The sequence below is a fragment of the Entelurus aequoreus genome, linkage group LG01 (assembly GCF_033978785.1).
Source record: "Entelurus aequoreus isolate RoL-2023_Sb linkage group LG01, RoL_Eaeq_v1.1, whole genome shotgun sequence".
Classification (NCBI taxonomy): domain Eukaryota; kingdom Metazoa; phylum Chordata; class Actinopteri; order Syngnathiformes; family Syngnathidae; genus Entelurus; species Entelurus aequoreus.
In genome coordinates this window covers 88042746-88065435 of record NC_084731.1, presented here as the reverse complement: position 1 = coordinate 88065435, position 22690 = coordinate 88042746, and the positions used below count along the sequence as shown (strand labels likewise).

The 22690-nt window shown below is 39.6% G+C and overlaps 1 protein-coding gene across 4 annotated transcripts in view; it reads right to left on the bottom strand.

Moving 5' to 3' along the window:
• Positions 1-22690, bottom strand: part of raph1b (Ras association (RalGDS/AF-6) and pleckstrin homology domains 1b) — a 64089-nt gene that overhangs the window by 5846 nt on the left and 35553 nt on the right. For 2 of the 4 annotated variants that reach the window (XM_062060281.1, XM_062060290.1), the window contains exons 3-13: positions 17245-17364; positions 16896-17001; positions 16640-16819; positions 13998-14416; positions 13446-13532; positions 11542-11616; positions 7898-7975; positions 5254-5413; positions 953-1074; positions 575-640; positions 364-507 (exon numbers count right to left, since the gene is read on the bottom strand). In XM_062060281.1, coding sequence (XP_061916265.1) covers positions 364-507; positions 575-640; positions 953-1074; positions 5254-5413; positions 7898-7975; positions 11542-11616; positions 13446-13532; positions 13998-14416; positions 16640-16819; positions 16896-17001; positions 17245-17364 — 1557 coding nt within the window. The remainder of the gene's footprint in view (positions 1-363; positions 508-574; positions 641-952; positions 1075-5253; positions 5414-7897; positions 7976-11541; positions 11617-13445; positions 13533-13997; positions 14417-16639; positions 16820-16895; positions 17002-17244; positions 17365-22690) is intronic. The other 2 variants (XM_062060299.1, XM_062060309.1) reach the window with 2 other exon arrangements.

The window sequence follows — 22690 nt, the reverse complement described above, 5'->3', positions numbered from 1 at the left end:
GTCCATTCCATTCTTGTCAGAGCACAGAGGACAGACACAGACACAGACACAGACACAGACACACACACACGCACACGCACACACACACAACAAAGCTGTCGCTGTTTCTGCCTTGGTTGAGATGAAAGTGTTTCATCACTGTCACGCTTCAAATATAAACAAACCTATCGTTCATGTCAATGAACTAGTCAATAGATTTGAATATCTCAACAATTCGGTCTTTTGCTCAAATTTGATACTCTAACATTTAACAACGTAGAACAAATAAATAGACCAAATGTGCACAGAAATTCCAAATTGGTTATAAACAAGGACATTTCCATTTCCAGTCGTTTTTAATCTTGTGACCCAAGCCTAACTGACCTTTGCTTTGCCTTTTGGGACATAATAGATTCCAGAAGCCCTGAGGAGGAAGTAGCGCTTCTTCCATGACTTCTTCCCATCTTCCTTAAGCCACAGCACACCTTCGATCTCTGGCACAGATACAGAGCCTCCGCAAAAGCACTCCTAAAAATTGATAATTCAACATTCATCAGTCATCCTTTACAAAAAAAATAGTTAGTGATCATCTTACTTCTAGTAAAGCCTCTTTGTTTCTGTCTGCCATTTCAGAAGTCTCTTTGCGCCCCAGCAAATAGTTCTAGAAATGACAAGGACGATGAGTTAAATAGTGCACAGGCAGTGGAAGGATAAAGCAGCGTAAAGTCAGTTGCTCAATACGTCTTATGTTAAATGAATTATTCACATTTACTAGCTTTAGAGCTTCGACCTACTTCTAACTCTCCAGCACAAACAAGCTCCCCTGTTTGCTTTCTGAGCAATACAGGCTTCGAGTGTGCATAAAAGATGTGTTTGTGTCTGTACCACATAGAGAGAGGCTGGCGAAGGGTATGAAAAATACAACCCATCTCCTCTCTCTGCACGAACGTGTGGTGGCGTTGTAGTCAGGCACCTGAGGGTTCTTGAAGAGAGCGTATTTTTCGATGCGCTCAATGAACATCAGCTTGTTGTGACTGTCCCGCGTCCAATTCAACAGATTCTCCACCAAGTTCTCGTGATCCTCGAAAATACGCTCTAAGAAACAGAGGAGATTAACATAGTTTTAAAAGAGTGTTTTCTTCATCATTTGAACACGATTATTCAAAAACTAAAACCTACCAATTTTCCCCAAAACTGGAGTTGGACATGCAGGTGAAACTCAAATAATTTGACTGTCAAATATAAATGTGAAACTAATGTGATATAAACTCATTACATACAAAGTGAGATATGTTAAGCCTTTATTTGTACAATCACAGCTTACAGTTGATGAATGATAAATAAATGATGAACGGGTTATACTTGTATGGCGCTTTTCTACCTTCAAGGTACCCAAAGCGCTTTGACACTATTTCCACATTCACACACACATCCACACACTGATGGCGGGAAACCCCACAGTTGAAACCCCAACATTTTCTGAGATTTTGTATTTGAAGTTTTTCAATAAACAGTAAGCCATAATCATCAAAATCAGAAGAAGAGGGCTTGAAATATCTTGAGTTGCATGTTATGAGCCTATGTCACACAATAGTTTCACCTTGTAGATTGAATTGCTGGAATAAACAAACCTTTCCACGATATTCAATTTGTTTTAGTTTCACCTGTAGACCAAGGCAAACCTTTGTTTTACACCGTGAGAGGGGACATGGTGATGATTCTAGTTAATGAATGATTGGCCTTGACGGAGGTCTGTGTTCTGAATGCCATTCTAGTGTTGTTTTTGGCTGGCTTTTGGGGAGCAGATTTTTACTATTTAGACCTAGCAATAACTCAAACAATGTATGAGGCAATGAATATCACGTAAATTGTATTTGTCTTTGTTCGATACCAATTGAATTTGCATCAAACATGTAAAATATGAAATTTTAAAGCCCCACTTAACAACTTTCAGGCTATGCTGATGTTAAATAGCAGACACTATCAAGAAATTATATTTGATTGCGCTACAAACATGACGCTACTACCAAGATGCAGGGGGCGGATGCAGGTACAAAGTAAAGAAAGACTGGCGGGAGATTTTTTTTGGAAGGAAGTAGTAGTGAAACGATCAAGTTTTGGGCTATTTATTGCTACCACACAAATTTCTGATAGCTAACATTAGCATTAACATTTTGATTTGAGCATCGAAAGTCAGTTACTAGTCCAGCAGGCACTCAGCCAAGGCATCCGATTAATCTGTTTTGTTTTCTTGTCTCTTCAGAAAAAACTTTTAGTTTCTTTGGTGGTTTTGGAGCTTCGGCCATGATAGCAGTAATTGCACATAAGTGTTCTTCTTCTTCTTTTTGTTTTCTGGCGCCACGTCGGCGTTCGCATCGACTTCTTAATAAATGGGGAAAGGGGGACTGACGTATGCCGTAAAGCAGTGGTCCCCAACTACCGGGCCGCGCAAAAAATTTAATTAAAAAAAAATTTTTTTTTTTTTTTTTTAATTAAATCAACATAAAAAACACAATATATACATTATATATAAATATAGATCAATACAGTCTGCAGGGATACAGTCCGTAAGCACACATGATTGTATTTCTTTATGAAAACCCCCCCCGGTCCGCGGGACAAATTTTCAAGCGTTGACCAGTCCCCAGCTACAAAAAGGTTGGGGACCACTGCTGTAAAGCAAGTCGGAGGTGCCAATCAACTAGTGGTAAGTCGATGTATCATCCCAAAAGTTATGAAAATATTTTATGAAGGTTGAAAAGTTACTTAGTGCTGATTTAACGATAGTAATCACTCGGGGTGTCTTCGACTAAGGATTTGCTAGGAAAAGATCAAACTTGACTATCTAGAGCAGGGATCATTAACTGGAGAACCGCGGCCAGACAAAGCCTTATACAGACCTGGACCTATAGTTAAGAAATGTTTTCAGTTTTCTAAGAAAGGTTTCTATTTTGATCAGCATAGCTTTTATAGACATTTGGTATGGATAATCAGATCAGGAAATCCATCCCACAAGATACCACTAGGCCAAACAAATCATAATTTAGATTGAGGACATTTTCTGTACTTATTTAAATTGTAGTTGAATACCCCTAATCCAGAGGAAATAAACGTAACAAAGTCTTCGTAGGTGAACCAACAGAAGGATCGTAACTGTTGCCATACGGGAGCCGGAGTGAGGCTTCGTGCCTGAAAAAACTCGTTGGAGCTACACCCCGGCGCCGGGTCCAATTTCAGTTCCGGTGGCACAATGTGTTACGTGTTCGACCTGTGGTCCTGATTCCGCCCACGGAGGGGGGTTCAATGTCCGACGATTGGACTGCGAGGTTGATAGTAGAAACAGACTCCTCTGAATCAAACCGTTGAATAGTTAATTTTTTTGCAAAACCATAATCATTCATACACCAGTTTGGGTGGCACTGGAAGCAAGGTGGGTGAAGTTTCTTGACCAATGACACAACGGCAGTGACTAGGATGGCGGAGGCTGGATTCGTACCAGGAAACCTCAAGTTTCTGGACGACCGCCCTACCATCTGAGTCACGCCGTCAGAGACAGCCCGAGTAATCACTATTGACTCTTTCGGCCTCCATCTCGTGGAACGCCAAATAATCACTTAATTAAAGTACAGTGTTTTATTTCTTATTATCAAACACAGTGTTGCTGCTCAAACTGTATGTCATGTTACAGTGGCCAAAAATATAAAAATATAAAATATAATGCCTTGCTTTTTACTCATTCATTTATGAATGAATGAAAATCTTGGTTTTAATGAATACCTAAGCCTATTACACTATTGTATTTTAATGTTGGTCATTATGGTGGTACTTGGAGAGCCAAGTCTTTTCTGAGGTGGTACTTGGTAAAAAAAAAAGTTGGAGAACCACTGCACAAGTGTTTATTGTCTAATAGCCATGTTTTATTACGTTATAAAAGCTAAATTCCAGAGTGAAGCCTCTCACATGCTGGTCATGCCAGTGGAAGCCAGACTGGCAGTGAAATCGCATAATTTTCATAGCCTGTTCTGTCCGGTTAGGTTTTGTCAAACAAAAAATACTAATAACATGCAGGCAATTAAAAACAACATTCATTTTTGTAGTTTCCTGAATGTGCAATGCACATATAAAATGATATTGATGAACACATTGGTAGAACTGTAGGACCACAACACCATTAGATATTAAAAAACAAAGTTTATTCCTTTGCCTTTATCCCAGGATTAATGTGTGAACTTTTGGTTGTTAAGGTTCAAGGCGTTTCTTTTGTCATTCCAATAAAACAAATGCTTGAACCGAAATTGGTTATTGAGCGAGCAAATTTAAAAAAACTACTAATAAGATTGGTTAAAACAAAAATCAGTCCAAGACAAGCAAAAAAAAAAAAAGGAAACGTAGTCACACTCGCCAATAATATTTTATGTGCAGTAGTGTGCAAATGTATCTAGTTGTTGGATGGTGTAAAATAAAGTGTAAAATACTCCACACGCTAATTCTTAAGACTAGTATTATTTGTATCCTTCTGTGTGTATACAGTGATACCTCCAATTAAGAGTGCCCCAACTTAAAAGTGTTTTGAGATAAGAGCGGTCTCGGTCTCTCAACTAGTTGTTATTCTTTAAGTTGCAAGCAAAACTAAGTTACAAGCCTCACCCCCATTAGCTGGCATAGCAAATGTCACAGTGAATCAAGTAAGATCCGACTAAAACTCTGGTCCTACTAGCTTATAGCTGGAGGTGGACATAACTTTGTTTTCTAACCATTGGACGGAGAAAGTGAGTGTGAAGGACAGTGCTGAGAAGAAGAAGTGGAGGATATTCATTGAATTAAAGAACTAAATCATCAAAAACATGACAGGTGTGTAGCCAACTTGGTGATGCAGTTGGAGCGTATCCCTGCTCGCCTGCACTATACTCATAAAACTACTGTAATTGTTAGTAGTACATGCTATTGTATTGTTTTTCATAAAATATTTCTTACCTATAAGTTATTAAAAGGCATGCTACATGTTAAAAATGCGGTGCTGTGGGCCGAGCACCAATTAATTTTGTTTTTAAAATAATTTAATTGGGATAGAAGTGTTTTGAGTTAAGAGCTCCGTCACATAACCAATTACACTCATCCGTTGAGGTAATACTGTATTAAACTTTACTACTTTTTAATCTTCCTTTTATTTAATCTTTACAACAGTTTAGTCAACAGCTTTTGTTTTTAAACTTAGCTTGACCTAACAAACTCCAGCAAACCATCAAAAACAAACAATTGATTCATAATTCGTACCCATTTGAAGCTCGTTAATGGTTTCCACCAGAGACCAGTCAGGACTGTAGCCACAGTGTGACTTGTCCAGCAGGCTGTCAAGGACCTGCCTGACCGTCTGCCTCTCGTCCACCATCATGGTCTTGGAGCTCTCGTCTGACATGTGCACCCTGATCACCAGCTGGGGAGGTTGAGAGGGAAAAGGTGGGTGAAAGTTTATGTTTGAAACAACTACACTTCATTTTCATGTGACCCAGTTAGATTCCTGGAGGCTGTGGGGTACAGTCGGTCATGGGGCCATGTGGTATGTTGCAATTATACCACAGTATTAATGGCTCATAGTGTGCCAACTAAAGTCCAACTTCCAGTAATCTGGTTTTGCGCCTAAAGCCCACTGAAAGTCAAGGAAGATTACATTCAGCTGAATGTAACGAGCATGAGTTAGTTCCAAAGCCAGACTTGCACAGCCTGTCCTGGTGTGAAACGGAATAAAGTCCTCAATTCCTTGATGTCCCAATCTTGACCCAAGCATGCAATCAGTTTGTGGGTTCATTAGGAACTTGGATGAATGACAACACTAAGAAAGCTGCAGACATAGCAAGTCTGACCTACATTATGCATGGAAATACCCCTCAAATCACCTTTGTATCGCCACTAAATGTGAATTAACAAGACAGTCTACTTTAAAAGGAGAACTGCACATTTTTTGGTGATTTTGCCTATCATTTACAATCCACAAAGTACAGGGTGGCTAACAAAGCAGCTAATGGGAGTACTCTATACCGCCCACAAAGCCTTCTAAAAACATCCAAAAAGCGGCCACAATACTCCATTTAGATCTCATGACCTCAATATTAACCAAGTATTAGCAATAGTGTTATTATAAGCACTAACATTTAGGAACTATTTTAGTGGCGCCGTGATCACAAAGAGCTAACTCGCTTATGCAGCTACAACTATACTGAACTGCTGCATCGCCTCTGAGTTGGTAAAAGTTGATTCTAGATTATAAATCATGCCTCTCACTTGGAAGGTTGTGGCCATAAACTCAGAAGTTTGTCAATTTATACCCTCAGACGGCGAGAAAGACACAAAAAAGCTCATTTGCGTCACTTTTTTTAATCTACGTGAGGTTTGTAAATAATTGTTAATCTAAACGGGAAGATATGAACGTCCCATCAGTGGGCATCCCAGTGAGAGCAGGCATTGTACAGTAAGTGATTGTTTTATTATGTTCGTAGTTTGTATTTGTTTAGCACTTCGCAATACTGCTGCATGATGCTTAGTGTTCACACAACTTCTAAAACTTGTAACTCATCTTCCTTATATTCATGCTCAAAAATATAATGTTCTGGATCATCATTTGTCCCAAAGTAGCTTTTGTTGTCTCTCACAAAGTCTGCCATGAGTAGTAGTGTTGAAAAAGCAAACATTGTGATGCGTCTGTGAAATTAATACGCCCCCGTATGCTTAAAATGACCAAAATATGTAAATATTACATTTTATTATGAATGTGCCTGCTACTACATTACATATTGGTATATACTCAGTGTGTATATAAAATATTGAGAGGCTTTTGGATGTTTTTAGAATCCCCTTACCTCCATTGTTAGCTGAGAGGAAAACATATGTGTTCATATCTTACATAAGGATTGTGAATGAGAGCCAACATTCCAAAAAAGTACAGTTCTCCTTTAAGCTTTGTTGTCAAAGAAATTGTGTGATATGTCAAATTTGAGCTTTTTCTGAGGTTTTTCTGATGTACACAGAAGCAAGTACAATTACTGAATAAACAGAGGAGAAATATAACCTTAAAGGAAAATCTAATTTAAAACATTTGTAGGCTCATACAGCACTTAAAACCTTTAGTATATCAGTATGTGGAATTAAATTATGGAACGGATTAACCAAAGAAATCAAACAAAGCATCAATATGATTCAGTTTAAGAGACTGTTCAAACTACAAGTGTTCACAAAGTACACAGAAGAAGAATTATGATGAACAGTGTGAATGTTGTCCGTCTATCTGTGTTGGCCCAGCGATGAGGTAGCGACTTGTCCAGGGTGTACCCCGCCTTCCGCCCGTGTGCAGCTGAGATAGGCTCCAGCAAACCCCCCACCCCCTTGAACCCTTTTTTTTTCTTTGTTATTGAGACAAACATTATTTATGTATTTAATATATGTTTGCTTACTATGGTATATTATTTATTTATTCTTTATTTGTTCACCGTTCTGTTACAGAGAACAAGGAATTTGGATAAAATTGCTATGGTATGAAAAGGGGTCGGATTAAATAAACTCTGCTTCTTCCTACTCCTTTTCGGAGGTGTAATGAAAGAACTGGAAATATGTGATGCATTACATTGTATCGTATGCATGTTCGAAATAAACTGAAACTGAACTGAACAGTGGGGAAACACAAATGCCATCTTGTGCATGAGTACGGTGGCGTGAACACAAACCCTCTTGTCAATCTCCTCCCGCGCAGACACACGCTCACAATCAAATGCTGCACTGACCTATTTTCTGGGCTGTGAATGAAGTTCACAAAGGGATGCGCCGCGCAGCGAATGTGACAAGACAGTCGTGACGACACGACTCGGAGCAGCTTCTAATGACGGGCCTTGAGTCAGGAAGTGGCACACAAAAAGAATTGCACTCTTACCTTTTTGACCTGAGCTTCTTTAATTTTCTCCAGGGCCACTCGGATCTTCTCTGCCTTCAGCTTAGCAGCTTGCTCCTCCTGGATGGTTCAGACAGATGTGCGGTTAATAGACTCGGCATTCAGACATTAGACCATCTGTGCCTTCGTAGCCTTTCTTCATCCTCACTACCCTTGTCATCATCATCCAGTACCAAGCTCGCCTTCATTAAATAGTTAACAGCCTTCCACTCAAATGCAACAAGCCGCGATGGCGACAATACCATTTCTTAGCTCACCTGCCCTCTCCAACAAGACGCCATGACCTCCATTTCCCAAAGGTGCTAACGAAATGCCTTGCAAGTGAATATTTGATCATAAACAGTCTTGTCGATTCCGACAGCGATCCGCTGCTCCCTCAAATATGGCGCTCCATGTGCCGTCTACGGTTCCTCTCTAGATTCTTATGGAGCTGCAGCGGATCCCTTTGATCCCTCATACAGCGGAAGGGAAACAATACAGGGAGATCCCCCGGAGGGCCACAAGCTGCGGAGGAGTGTGTAATCAGTTCAGAAAGCCTCAGCGTCCTCCAGTTAAATATAATAGAGAAAAATAATCCATTGAAAATGTTAAAAAAAGTCTAAATGTAAGAAAGTGGTTCAGAAAGTGTTCTCAAATCCGAGCCATGCACCTTCAATGACGGCAAAGTGTGCTAAGTGACATGTGCAACCGAAATGAACACAACTTGACTACTAACGTATACCTAAGAGAGGATGATGCCCCTCCCCCTTCCAACATTCAGTCTTCCCCTTCATGACTTTCTCTCTCTTGCTCTCTCGCTCTCCCTTGATCTCAAAAGGGGTTTTTGGGAGCGTGCCCAATTGAGGAAAGCATAGCACCCGCAACGTAGCAGAATGGCGCTTCTGCCAACCCAGTGAGCTCCATTTCCCCGACTGTCTCTCCTTGGGCCAGGGGGATGGGCGACCGTGACCACGACAACCTCAGCGCTAACACTGGAGGACAAGTGTGGAGAATTTGGGTGAAGTGTTGAATATTTAAGGTAGTGTGCCTGCTTACTAGCTGGGAGGTTGAAGGTGGGGGTGTTAAACCACCCCTCAAGCCTCTTACCTCCTTGAGCCAGACTACCTTTTCCACTTGACCGCCTCCAGCACTATTTGGCTGATACGTAGTGTGGTGGCAGGCTTTTAGTGGCCTTTTAGTGTGTGAAACAATGCCACAAGGGTTGTGCTGGTCTGGTAGTCACACTGTAGCTTTGATATCCTTCTAAATTGTATTGTTGACAAAATAAAGTGACTAGTGCACAAAACTTATTGACCAGGGGTGTCCATTTGCAGCCCTCAGACCGAGTTTTGGATGCCCGCAGCATAAAAACAACAGTAAAATTGTAAGAAAAAGAGCATAAAATCAGAATGTAATGAGAAAACGCTGAAAATGTTAAGCTAAAAATTCTTAATAATATACTAAGTCACATACAACACAATGGCACTAGGAGGTTAACCCCTTTACTACTGTTACCCCAGGTGGCCCTTGGCAAAGGCCTAGTACCTGACTGCCCCCTAGCCAGGGATACGGTGAAGACCTCAACGGCGGAGCAGGCGGAAGACGGTAGATTTAAGAACTACCACAACGGCTGCGATGGCGGAAGAAGGCTGCAGCAGAAAAGGGTCCCCAGTCGTCTTGGACTCAATGCCACTGGACCCTGACCCGATTCTGTCAAGGATCGTGTGGTGACTGTCTGTGCACCAGTCTCTCCATGTTAAACAAAGTCACGCACAGGCATCCTCCATAAAGGGATACACCCCTACCAGGAGGATCGTCATACTCGTTTGAGTTACCGCCGATGATGATAACACAATGTTTTGTCTTTAAATACATGTAATATCTGTTTTTAGCATTTTTTTAAAATAAAAAATATAAAAAATGGGTGTGAATGTGAGTGTGAATGGTTGCCTGTCTATCTGTGTCAGCCTTGCGATGAGGTGGCAACTTGTCCAGGGTGTACCCCGCATTCCGCCAGAGTGCAGCTGGGATAGGCTCCAGCCTCCTCCCCCGCGAACCCGAAAGGGACAAGCGGTAGAAAATGAATGGATGGATGGCCCTGCACTTTTCAGTATGCGGCCCTTGGCGGAAAAAGTTTGATCTAAAATATTAAAAGCTCTCAAAATGAAAATAAAATTACATTAAAATATAAACAAAGTTTAGTTTAAAAAAAATAAAACAATTTGAAAAAATACAACCACCATAATAAACACTGTTAAATATGTAACTGAACATTATTTTATACAGGCATAATTTTTGGCACACTGGGTTATGCAGTTACACAATCCATCATTATTTGTATTCTATTTTAACATGGGAACAAAACAAGTAAAAATTTAACAAAAAAACAAAACAAAAAAAAGAGTAAAAAAAATCAGTATGTAATGAGAAAAAGCTTAAATGTTCTAACTAATATTTTATCCTGCACTACCATGAGCTAATGCAACGAAATTTCGTTCTTATCTGTACTGTAAAGTTCAAATTTGAATGACAATAAAAAGGAAGTCTAAGTCTAAGTCTAATTATAATGTACTTAGTCACAAAACCAAAGTTTTGTCTTTAAATATATATAAAATCTTTTTTTAGCATTTTGCTTAAATTAAAAAATTCCAAAATGGCCTTCACATTTTTTGACTTTTCCGTATGCGGCCCTTGGTGGACAAAGTTTGGACCCCCTGCTATAGACCAAGGTTCTTAAACTCGTTTGCATTGAGGGCCACAATGCAGTTATGGCTGCTCTCAAATGGCCGCTTGTGACAGTCAATATATATGAATTATAATGTATACTTGCTTCATTTTGTCACTATTTTTAACTATGGATTTGATTATTCTATTTTTCTTTTCATGTACAAATTGATGGATAACATACTTGCTTTTGAAATCATAAATCAGCGGGACAAGTATTTAATATATGTTGGTAATATATGTCCAAATTCTACTTCTCTTGTTCCATTACATGCTTTTTATACCACTTTTAATAATTGTTTTACCTGTAATAGATTTAATAGAAAAGGATGTTAAAAAAATTGTTGCGGATGGAATTTTGGACACCCCTGGCCTAGAAGACAAATAAAGAGGAACTTAAAAAGTCCTCTAACCCTTAAGTTCAGTAGCCTTACTCGAGAGAAGACTATGTAGGTGAGCTCTGTTCCTAATTAGGTACATTTTTGTACCACAATTTGAGACAAACTTACTTTTGGCGAAATGAGACTACAAAATGTGTCGTTATCCAACACCACGTCTTTTTAAGCATCTTCCTGTTGAAAAATAGTGAATGAATGCACTTGTGAGACAGCGCCTCTTCTTGATTCATAGCTGCAGCACTTTGTGCACCCTGCAAATAGTGTCATCACAGCAATTTCTATTTGGTTACCCCCAAACACGATTTACAATTTAAAGCAGAAAAAAAGAATCCACCATATGTCGGGTAGCCAATGTCAAATCAAAAATTTACGGGGCTCTACTGTATATACTGTAAGCAAGTGAAAGTTGATTGTGACATAGCGTCGCTGTTGGAAACCACGAGAGACATTTGTGACATGCAGAGCGGCAAGGACCGGGTGAGCGTGCACTCAGTCAAAAACAAGCAAGTATTTGAGGAAAATCACCTTGGTCAGGAGGTGAGAAGGCTTTCCAGCTATGCTTTTCAGAATGAGCGAAGTTTCTTGATCCAAATAGGAGTGCTTGGGGTGAGGAGAGAGAAACAAGAAAGAAAAAAGAGAAATTCCGTAGCGGAATAGAAAAATATTGAGAGAAGTCAGTGTCGGATGAATCCTGAAAGATTAATATTCGCTGTGATCTTCTGCCATGAAATGTGAAAGTGAAAATAAATAAAAAGGGTGCAGATTATAATTGTTAGCTGAAGCTATGAGAAAATAAGCATTGATTAGCTTTACATTATAACACGTCTGAAATATTACAGCATCTAGGCATATGAGCAGCAACAATGTATACCTATTAAAAATGTGAAACTTCAAAACATACACATATATATACTCCCCGGCCACAATATTAGGAACAGCAAAATCTAATGAGATTGCAAAGAAAAGCTGTATCAAAAAAATTCTCTTACAAATTATTCCCATTTGTGACACTTGTGGTAATATTTACAGGGTTCATATTATGATGTTTTTCCCTACATTTAAAACACTTCCTTTTGGTCTACAAAATATGCAATGGTGGTTTTTTGGTCAAAATTTTACATAGATTTTGTTTTACAGACCATCTTCAAGCCGCATTCTGACTCTCTTCAGGATGCGCCGTTTTGTAGGTGGTCTTATTTACGTGGCTCCACTTTCCTTTTTTTGTTTTTTATTGTAGCAACATGGTTGCTAACATTTTGGAGCGCACTTGTGTGTGTGTGTGTTGACAGTTAAGCTTGCTGCTGCTGTTGTTATTTTGATTAAAAAAAAAAAAAAAGTCATTACTCTCTTGCTATGTTGGTTTGATATTTAAACAGAATGTACACTCAGAGTCTACAAAGTGTGCTTTTTTTTTTCTAAAATAGAGAATTTTGTTGAGGCTAGAACCAATTATTCATGTTTACATTGTTTCTTATGGGGAACTCTGCTTCACTATACAAACTTTTTGGATTACAAACCATGTTCAAGAACTAAGACAACACAAGTTTCCACTATTCTTGTACTTTTGTGTTTGAAGTTCTAAACCGCCACAACAATTGATTCAAATAAATCCTCTCTGACAGTGTCAGTAAAAACTTAAGTACCGTATTTTTCGGACTACAAGTCGCAGTTTTTTTCATAGTTTGGCCAGGGGTGCGACTTATACTCAGGAGCAACTTATGTGTGAAATTATTAACACATTACCGTAAAATATCAAATAATATTATTTAGCTCATTCACGTAAGAGACTAGACGTATAAGATTTCATGGGATTTAGCGATTAGGAGTGACAGATTGTTTGGTAAACGTATAGCATGTTCTATGTTATAGTTTTTTGAATGACTCTTACCATAATATGTTACGTTAACATACCAGGCACGTTCTCAGTTGGTTATTTATGCGTCATATAACGTACACTTGTTCAGCCTGTTGTTCACTATTCTTTATTTATTTTAAATTGCCTTTCAAATGTCTATTCTTGGTGTTGGATTTTATCAAATAAATTTCCCCAAAAAATGCGACTTATACCCCAGTGCGACTTTTATATGTTTTTTTCCTTCTTCATTATGCATTTTCGGCCGGTGCAATTTATACTCCGAAAAATACGGTATTATCTTGAGGAAAATCTTGGGATCTGAACTGAGGATGTCGTTGTGGCTTGTGCAGCCCTTTGAGACACTTGTGATTTAGGGCTATATAAAAAAACATTGATTGATTGATTGATCTTTGAAAAGACAACATTTTTGATAGAGCTCTCATTAGATTGTGCAGGTGGAACCAATATTGTGGCTGCTATCTTAGCATAGTTAGAGGCACTTTAGTGACAATATATCCACAGGCAATCAAGCAAACGTGCATGCACACCAACAAACTCACACACATGCACTTACAGTGGCCCGATCCACTTCACCCTCTTGCGAGGTAAAGTCAAGGTGCCGCCTGGCCGTTTTACCGTTGGCCCACCGCAGTGTGACATGCTGGAAAAGTGCATGTGTGTGGATGGAGATAAAAGAAAGGATGCAAACAGAGATAATATGAACACATGCAAGGGGGTTGGGAGGCACGTTGCATGCAAAAAGTCACTATTTCACTTTCTTGCTTTCTGTCCTTCCAGAAAGTGTGCAATGTGCAGGCTTGTGAGAGCGCTACAATGCTCAGTGAGTAAAAGGAGTCATTCAGGAGCAATAAACACTGTTAATATTATAATCACAGTCACACTTAGAAGATCACAATGCATTTATAGGCACAATGAACGTGGTGTGTTGTTACCACATGCGGCGTCTCACGTGCACAATAACAACCTGACTATGGTAAATTAGCCTCATTGTTGGTTAATTATTTAGACGTTAGACGCTTCATTGCCATCAATAAATGTGATTCTTATTGGAAACACACACACACACACAAAAACAAACAGATATTGTTAGCCATGCTCGTCATACCTCTGTGCTCGTCTGGTTTTGCACGGTAGGGCTACTCCTGTCATCCCCTTCTCCAGCTGTCACTTTATCAATGTCCAGGGAGTCCATGCTGGACGCGGACACACACGCCGAGTTGACGCTGGAGCGCTGGGACGGGGCTTCCTGTTCACTCACAGCGCCCACCGAGCCCGTCCGCCGATGCTGCCCACCGCCAGACGAGCCGGACGAGGGTCGCCGCAGCGTGGCGGAGGAGAAGGAGGACGAAGAGGACGAGGACGAGGAGGAGGTCTGACGGGCAGCTTCGTCCATGCTGAGGGAGGCCTTCTCCAGCTGAGAGGTGATGTCGTCCAGGGAAATGTTGGAGGCAACAGGGCGGGTGGTGGAACTGCTGCCTCGCACCGTGTTGGCAGGAGATGCTCTGGTGCTGCTACTTGCACTACCTGTTTGAGGAAAAAGTAGTGCAATTTACACAACCAGACTTTTTTTGGTTTGTTTAACAGGATAAATGAAAGACTGGTCCTTCAGTACAAATTCTTATAGAATAAGATAGGATAGACTTCATTCATCCCACAATGGGCAAATTGTGAGGTTGCAGTGCAGATACAAAAAGTCCACAAAAAAAGGTAAAAACACATGAAAACAAGAGGGAAACATCAAAGATTACAAAGGACATAAAATATATTAAAAGAGCTGATGCAACCAGCTGCCACTTCAGCGGCACCATTTCTACATACAGCTACAATGTGAAACAACCAAAGACCCAACAATTAACAATAAATACTGTTTTTGTAAGCAAATTGGAATAAGGCAAGTAATCTTATGACTCAAGTGATGGATGGATACATGCAAAAATGTGTGTATTGAGAAATGATCCCCTGTTTCCAAATATGTTTATTCATTTGTGTAGAGATGTGTGCAAACTTTACTTAGGAAATCCATGAATCCATTGATTAAAACAACAAAATAGGAGCGCAAGACAAGAACTAAAACACTACACACAGGAAAACACCATAAAACTCAAAATAAGTCACGGCGTGATGTGACAGGGCGTGACAGTACACCTACTTTGAGACAAGAGCTATAGCATGCTTGATTATGGTTTAAATTCATATCCAACAATTGCGAGAACAACATTTTACTGTCAATATCGGCTACTGAGTTTCGTTTTTTAATGATTTCTGCTTGTGGTGTGCCTCGGGATTTTTTCAATGAAAAAAATGTGCCTTGGTTCAAAAAAGGTTGAAAAACACTGGGTTAGACCAATGCTCATACGGACACTTCAACTTTTCAAGAATGATTACATTTTTGATTACAATATCATCAGACAAAACACAGGATGGTAGTGTAACAGTATCAATTAACTATTTAAATTATTTTTACTCTGATTTAAATCCTTTGATTTTTGTCCTTGAAGCCCTCCTCCTGTGTCCAGGGACTTATTTGCAGAGTGTATAATTTTTAATAACAAAAACAACAAAATACTTTTTTGAAAATAAAATATATAGATCGTGCCACTGTAGCATCCACCATATACTTATACTATACTGGGAATCGTTACTGTAGTTAATTGTATCGATCCGCCCACTTTTGTTTACCTTGACGAGCTCTAGCGTGTGGTTAGCGGTTAGCATATCCTCTTACTGTGTATAGTGTATCAAGTTTAGCTATTTCTAATTCCCCAATGATATTGATACTTGTAACAAATGTTTATTTCCCATTTTTGATTACAATATCATCAGACAAAACACAGGATGGTAGTGCAACAGTATCAATTAACTATTTAAATTATTTTTACTCTGATTTAAATCCTTTGATTTTTGTCCTTGAAGCCCTCCTCCTGTGTCCAGGGACTTATTTGCAGAGTGTATAATTTTTAATAACAAAAACGACAAAATACTTTTTTTAAAATAAAATATATAGATCGTACCACTGTAGCATCCACCATATACTTATACTATACTGGGAATCGTTACTGTAGTTAATTGTATCGATCCGCCCACTTTTGTTTACCTTGACGAGCTCTAGCGTGTGGTTAGCGGTTAGCATATCCTCTTACTGTGTATAGTGTATCAAGTTTAGCTATTTCTAATTCCCCAATGATATTGATACTTGTAACAAATGTTTATTTCCCACCATTGGAGGCTGAGATAGGCTCCAGAACCCCCCGCGACCCTGAAAGGGACAAGCGGTAGAAAATGGATGGATGGATGGAGGCGAGGGTTGCAGACTAAGAAGTAGCTTTGTACTGTGGAGGGACGTTAGCCGCTAGCTCGCTAGCAAGGACTTTAAATTGCAATGAAGACGCTTTTGTTCGCTTGTCTGTCATGAAAATGCATTATCACGATAAGCGCCAAATTTATATCATTTATATCATATATCAATCTTAATTGTAATATAAGATAGTAAATCCAAAACATGCGTAGGAAGCCCTGCACAGAGGCTTATAATGGTGTTAGTGCATGCAACAGTGCTTTTTCATGACATACTAGCAGGTAAATAATTGCACAATATTAAATAATGAACATATTCAACCCAGCAAAAAGTGATTTTGTTTAATCAGTCTAATCAGTTTGTGAATTTATTTATATGTTTTTTTATTTACTGTGTGGATGATTTTGTACATCTTTTTTACCAGAGTGCAAAACTAGTGTACACAGAACTACCTCCACTGCTTCCTCCTCCACTGGTGCCCGCGTGCTTGGTGCTGGCACTGCGTCCCCCAGGGGCCCGCTTGCTCTGGCTGCGTGAGTTTGGTTTAGAAATGGTGGTAAGCTCCTGTTCAATGGTACACAAGTCAGCCATGAGAGCGTCCAAGTCGACTGTGTCGCCCTGGTTCAGTGCCTCTGCGTGGGGTGAAGGTAAGCAAAATTATTGGGGGCCGGGGTAGCTATTGAGAAAATGAGATGATTTAGGCCTTACCGTTGATATTATACATTGAGAAGCGGTAGGAGAAGTTTGCCATGTTTGTCTCCTGCCTGAGAGGAGGCTTCTGCAGTGCCTTCTGGGGTCTGCTGTCATCCAGACTCTACAGAGAAATAACAAATATGTCATTTCAGGGGAATAAAACATCAACACCGATGACACAATCAATGGTGTCTGTCTGCTTCATTATCACACACAGAATCACACTAATACACAACACAAAGGGTGGTAGGAGGAGTTGCTAGGATACAGAATGGGGCGACAGGATTAGCGGTGTTCAAGTTGCCATGGTTACAGGCCATCGTTTGCCTCAATCGTGTAGGCAAGAGTGTGTGTGTGTGTTGACCTGTGTGAGCTTGTCCAACTCCCCCAGCCAGGCTCCGAACATCTTGTCCAGGTCTTGGTCCTCCTTATCGCTGTCCTCCTCGGCTCCATGGTCCAACTCGTCGTCTGACACTTGATCCATCTGCCGGACACACGTGCCGAAAGAAAAAAAGCAGACTTGAAATCTAAATGACAATGAACAAAAACACACACACTGAAATATACCCAAGGCTCAGTTAAACCTCACTGCCTGTTACCATGACAACCGCGCATGTCCACTTGCCCGCGCCGGCTGCATGTCTCAGATCAGATCAGTGACACTTTAACCAATTTGTGTGTGGATGCCTTTTAGGTGAAAGGTCATAGGTAAGAGCATTTCTTTATTTGTTGGAGTGTTGTTTTGGTAAAACATCCGTTTGTGTGGGCAGCTCCCTCGCCGAAAAAACCTTGGGTTCTCTAGGACAAGCTTAGTACATGGAAGGACGGATCAGTTAGTGTGCTCACATTTATCTGCTTCAAAGACAAAAAAATCATTTTAAAATAAATAAATGGCATGGAACACTGTCATTTCTGTTTTTGCGTGTTCTTTGCATAAGTGTATTTGGACAAGACCACAATATGGATTGTCCCATGACGCACGGTAATCTTGGACACAGTGCCATAAAAACAATACCGGCCAACTGTAGCAGAAAAAGGAAAATGATGCGAACCACTGTGTTCTGTCACAAGGTGATGGCGGAGCTCCCTCTAGTGGCCTAGTGAAACTGCAGCTGTTTGACCATTCACCCATATCTAGATGTTTTAAAACAGCTTGATTTTACAGACAGCTGTGTCGAGGTGGGGATGTTGTACCGGGGTCCCAAGCACAGGGTAGTTTGTAGTTTAAGATGTTTTTCTGTAAGTTATAAAAAAAGACTTCATAAAAGTTAATATAAAATTAATATAGCCGTAAAGGTTCAATAATAAGGTTACCTGAATCCAGTGGCGGGCCGTGCGTTTCCCACCTAGGCCTTCAGTGATCTCCGACTTCAATGATTACCTCTCAAAATACCATAATTGATGTCCCCACATGACCATTGCTGGATAAATACTATACAGAAACACATTTACACCCTACTCTGCATTGAATCACATCAACAGTATACAAAACAGGTTATTTTGTGGCGCATTTAAAAATCAATTAAAACGCATCAGCAACTAAAACACATACCGTCAATTTCTCTGCTTGGCTAATGCAACTTCCGGTCAATAAAGTTTGATGACAATGTTAATTAAATGACAAGCATGACACACTTTAACAACACGAGTTTACAACTTTTAGTTGTAACAGAACAGCTACGGTCAACAACTTGTGATCTGATTGGCTATCGCAACTGTTGATCAACTCAATGTGTTCTCAAATTCATCCGCTCACGGTCCCGATGAGTATACAATCACAGGACGCGTAAATGTCACATTCAACGTGAGGCCATCTAGAAGTCCTTACTGACAACTCGCAACTGTCTATCACTGTATGTCCCCGTGCACTGTACCCACGTTGTTGATTCTGAAGGCCTCTGGCAGATTTCGTATTGCATGGCAACATAAGCTAGCTCAATTCTGATTGGATACACACTAAAACTAAAAACAACAGCACTGGACCGAGCATAATATGACATAAAGAGAATATGAATACTTTTAGATATTTAGGGAAAGTAAATAAACATTTTTTATCTTTAATTATGATCATTATTTATGGTTATGTTAGGCCAGCAGAGAAGGCCTTACTTCCCCTGACGGCCCACCACTGCCCGAATCAAATGAATGTCTAAGACCACTTATAACTCTGTCAAAAATGCAAAATGGTTCGTTCCATCTGGACGGCGGCAAACTAGCTTAGAATACTTCAGCCAACACAGACGTCAAAACATGATAGCTCACCTTTAAGCATTCCCAACAAGGTGAGGTGATAGAATTAATGTACAAATATAATACATGCATTTGTACCAGCGTAGGAGAAAGTTATGTACAAGTTGTACTTTCGCATTTCATTGCCCATAAGTATGGCGCACTCAAAGATCCTTGATTAAAGTTACAAATGGAGGCATGACTAGTTTTTAATAACTTGACTCTAAGAGATGCACTAATAATAATATTAATGATATATCATAGTGTTTCCCACACATTCATTTATTTGTGGTGGCCCGCCACGAAAGAATTAAGGCCGCCACAATTTTTTAAAATTTTTAAAATTTAATTTAATTTTTATTTTTTTGTCCTGTCCATCTTCTCAGGCAAATCATATAGTTGATGTAGATGCCCATATCGGCTGTTCAGATTTACTTTACAAAAGAGAAGTGTAGGATCAAGATTTTTGGAGCTCTTTGTTCAGTGGATCAGATGTTTGATGAAGCTTTGTGTCTATCTAACACCACTACTGTTTTCTGTTTATTTGTTACTGACTGTGGCAGGACACCTGTGCCTCTGTTTCACTTTATGTTGCCTGTAAATAATATGGTTGTAGTAGTAGGCTAAAGTTAAATTATTTAGTATGCACTAATTAAAGGGGCAGAGCTTTAAGAGACATTTTAGCTTTTATATTTTTATAAGATATATTTTTTGTAAGAACCACAATTAATAAATATATTTCAGTGAATAACTTATTGTTCAAATCTGTATATAAATATGTACATAAAGTGTTGTAATTATATTGTAAAATGGATGGATGGATCGTCGGATTGACGTTTAAAACAAAACTGTTATTATTAATTAGTAAGTATACATTTTTTGACCTTTTTAGGGAAAATCATATCATTGTAGTAAATTATGCAAATTACTCGATGATGTCATGGTGACCACGCCCATAGCCTCGCCCTCCCATGTATCTTGGCAGTTTATGGGAAACACTGTATCATGGTGAGTTTTGTTGTCCACTGATGATAATCCTATCCACATCAGCTAATCTCTACTTTATACTCTGAAGCAAAAGAAGACATATTTACAATCATATTCAAGTGAATAATTTGTAGGGTTTTTTAATTAAAAAACAACTTTTTTTTCCCTAAAAAAACAAAATTATTTATCAATCAATCATTATTTAAAGTTTACTTATATAGCCCTTAATCATAAGTGTCTCAAAGGGCTGCACAAGCCACAACGACATCCTCAGCTCAGATCCCACATCAGGGCAAGAAAAAACTCAACCCAATGGGATAACAATGAGAAACTTTGGAGGGAACCGCAGATGTGGGGACCCCAGCCCCCCGGGCGAGCGGTGCAATGGAGTGGATCTAGTTAATAGTGTGAGAGTCCATTATTAGATATGTTCTAGACAATTTAATCTGATCTTTAAAAAGTAAAAAACTAAATAAGGTTACGTTTTAAAAAGATGGTTTCAACCAAATGCATGCAACAATTAGTTATTAAGTAAATGTAAACATCCCAAGTGGGTGTGTATGGGTAGGCGACATAGGGTTTAGGTTGGAATAGGGGGGCCTTTAAGCTGTTTTGTGTATGGGGGCCAAGAATTTGGTGCTACGCCCCTATTTAGAGAACATACAATTATGGCATTTTAAGCCACAACATGTTAATTTTGACTCACTGACATGTCATAAATACACAAAAAAGCTCAGAGAACACGCCAGCTAACGTGCAAACAACACCTCTAAATTGCTAATGTTCATTTATTGCACACACCCTGACTCTGCAGCAGACATTCAGTTATTCTGTTCTTGTGACTATCAACATTATGTGTGGTAGTGCCAGTAAAAACAAGGTCAAGGAAGAAAAAGTGCAAGAGAGGGTGCAATACAGCACTGAGTGTTATCGGGCGCTGACGCCGCTCACCCCTTCTTATCACGTCTGTTTGGACAGCATGATGCTATTCAGTGAATGAACCACCAATGCTGCCATATTGCACAGCACAATACGGTTTTTACTACTACTGACTCACAACCGGGAAGCTGCGTCAACCATTAGTCACAGGTATCGCAACAAAGTCAGCAAAATTCTTCCAACTTGACCAGTCGCTCTTATTGTGCTTTGGTCGACTTGAAAGGACTTACTCACCTGGCTGAGTGAGTAAGGCGGTCTTCTGGTGTTCGTATAAGTGTTATAATGTGGGTCATATTGTACCCGGTGATGCTGCAGATACAAATGATGCTAACGTGGAAACTACACCGCCTCAGCTACCAGCCAAATCCCATGGAATTAGTGAATAACTTCCTGTTTCTGAATGCTCATCAAACACTTATCAAGTATGCAAACCCTAAACAAGCACGTGTGTGTATGTGCTTGTAAAATCAGACCACTCCCACACAGGCCATGGGTGTGGGAGGACCTGGATGGCTTGCGTCCAACTGTTCTAATATTCTCTGTGGTGCCTCTGTGTGTGCAAACACACACTTTTGACAGCTGTGTTTAAACAGCAATCAGCCTGCAGTCCTTCAAGACAAACTATACCCAACATGAAAGATGATGCTAATTTTTCCCAACTGTAATGAGTCAAAATAACAATAAAAAAAAAAAGGAAAAGAAAGAAAGACATACACAAAAACATTGGCTGCTGTCATTCTAATGGCACCACAACCTCAATGGTGGACACTAGTGGAGTTTTAAGTGAATTACCACCTGAGTCCATGCTTTTAAGCTTATGGAGTGTGACCCGAGGGAGGTAAAGGGACGGGTGGAAACTGTGTGTGTCCTGAGGCATCATCTTAAACCAGACATCCTTGGCCTTTTATCTCCTCCTACTACCGGGTAGTGCTCTCATTTGAGCATGGATGGCACTCATCTGTCTCCAGGGACTCGACGGGTGGCTCACAGGTCAAAAGGGTAAAGGTCAAAGATCGCAAGTCTGCTCTTTTTATGTGTCCCTTTGCTGCTCAAGTATAGATGTTTTGAATAAGCAGAGATGACAAAATAGTACACGATGCTCTTTAAAAAAAAGTGCAGGCACAAGCACAGGATGAAAAAGAGCTGGTGGAGGAGAGTATTTCTATCTTTAGACACTCAGTGTTGGGAGACTTAAAAACCAGAGCGATGTGTGTGTAGGAAATACAGATTTAAGAAACTAGATTTAAAGTATGCCAGCATTAGTTGCACTTAGTTTAAAGGGTTTATTTCGTACATTTGCAACTTTTAGACTTCTGTTTGAAATGTTGTACTCATATTTTACAGAGTATGGATGGGCAATATGGCCTAGAGCACAGGTGTCAAACTCAAGGCCCGCGGGCCAGAGGTGGCCCGCCACTTTATTTTATTTGGCGCTCAAAAGCCTGGAAATAGTGTAGTACTGTAACTTTTCTTACTAAATGTCTTCTTTCTTTCTTTTTTGGGAGAAAATTATATATGTACTCCATTTAATCACAAATAATGTTAACCTAAATATTGTCTATTTACTAATTATTATCAAACATTCAAACCATTTTTTTAATAGAAATAAATGCTAATAATGATTTCAGAGCAAGTTATCCATCAAATTGTGCAAT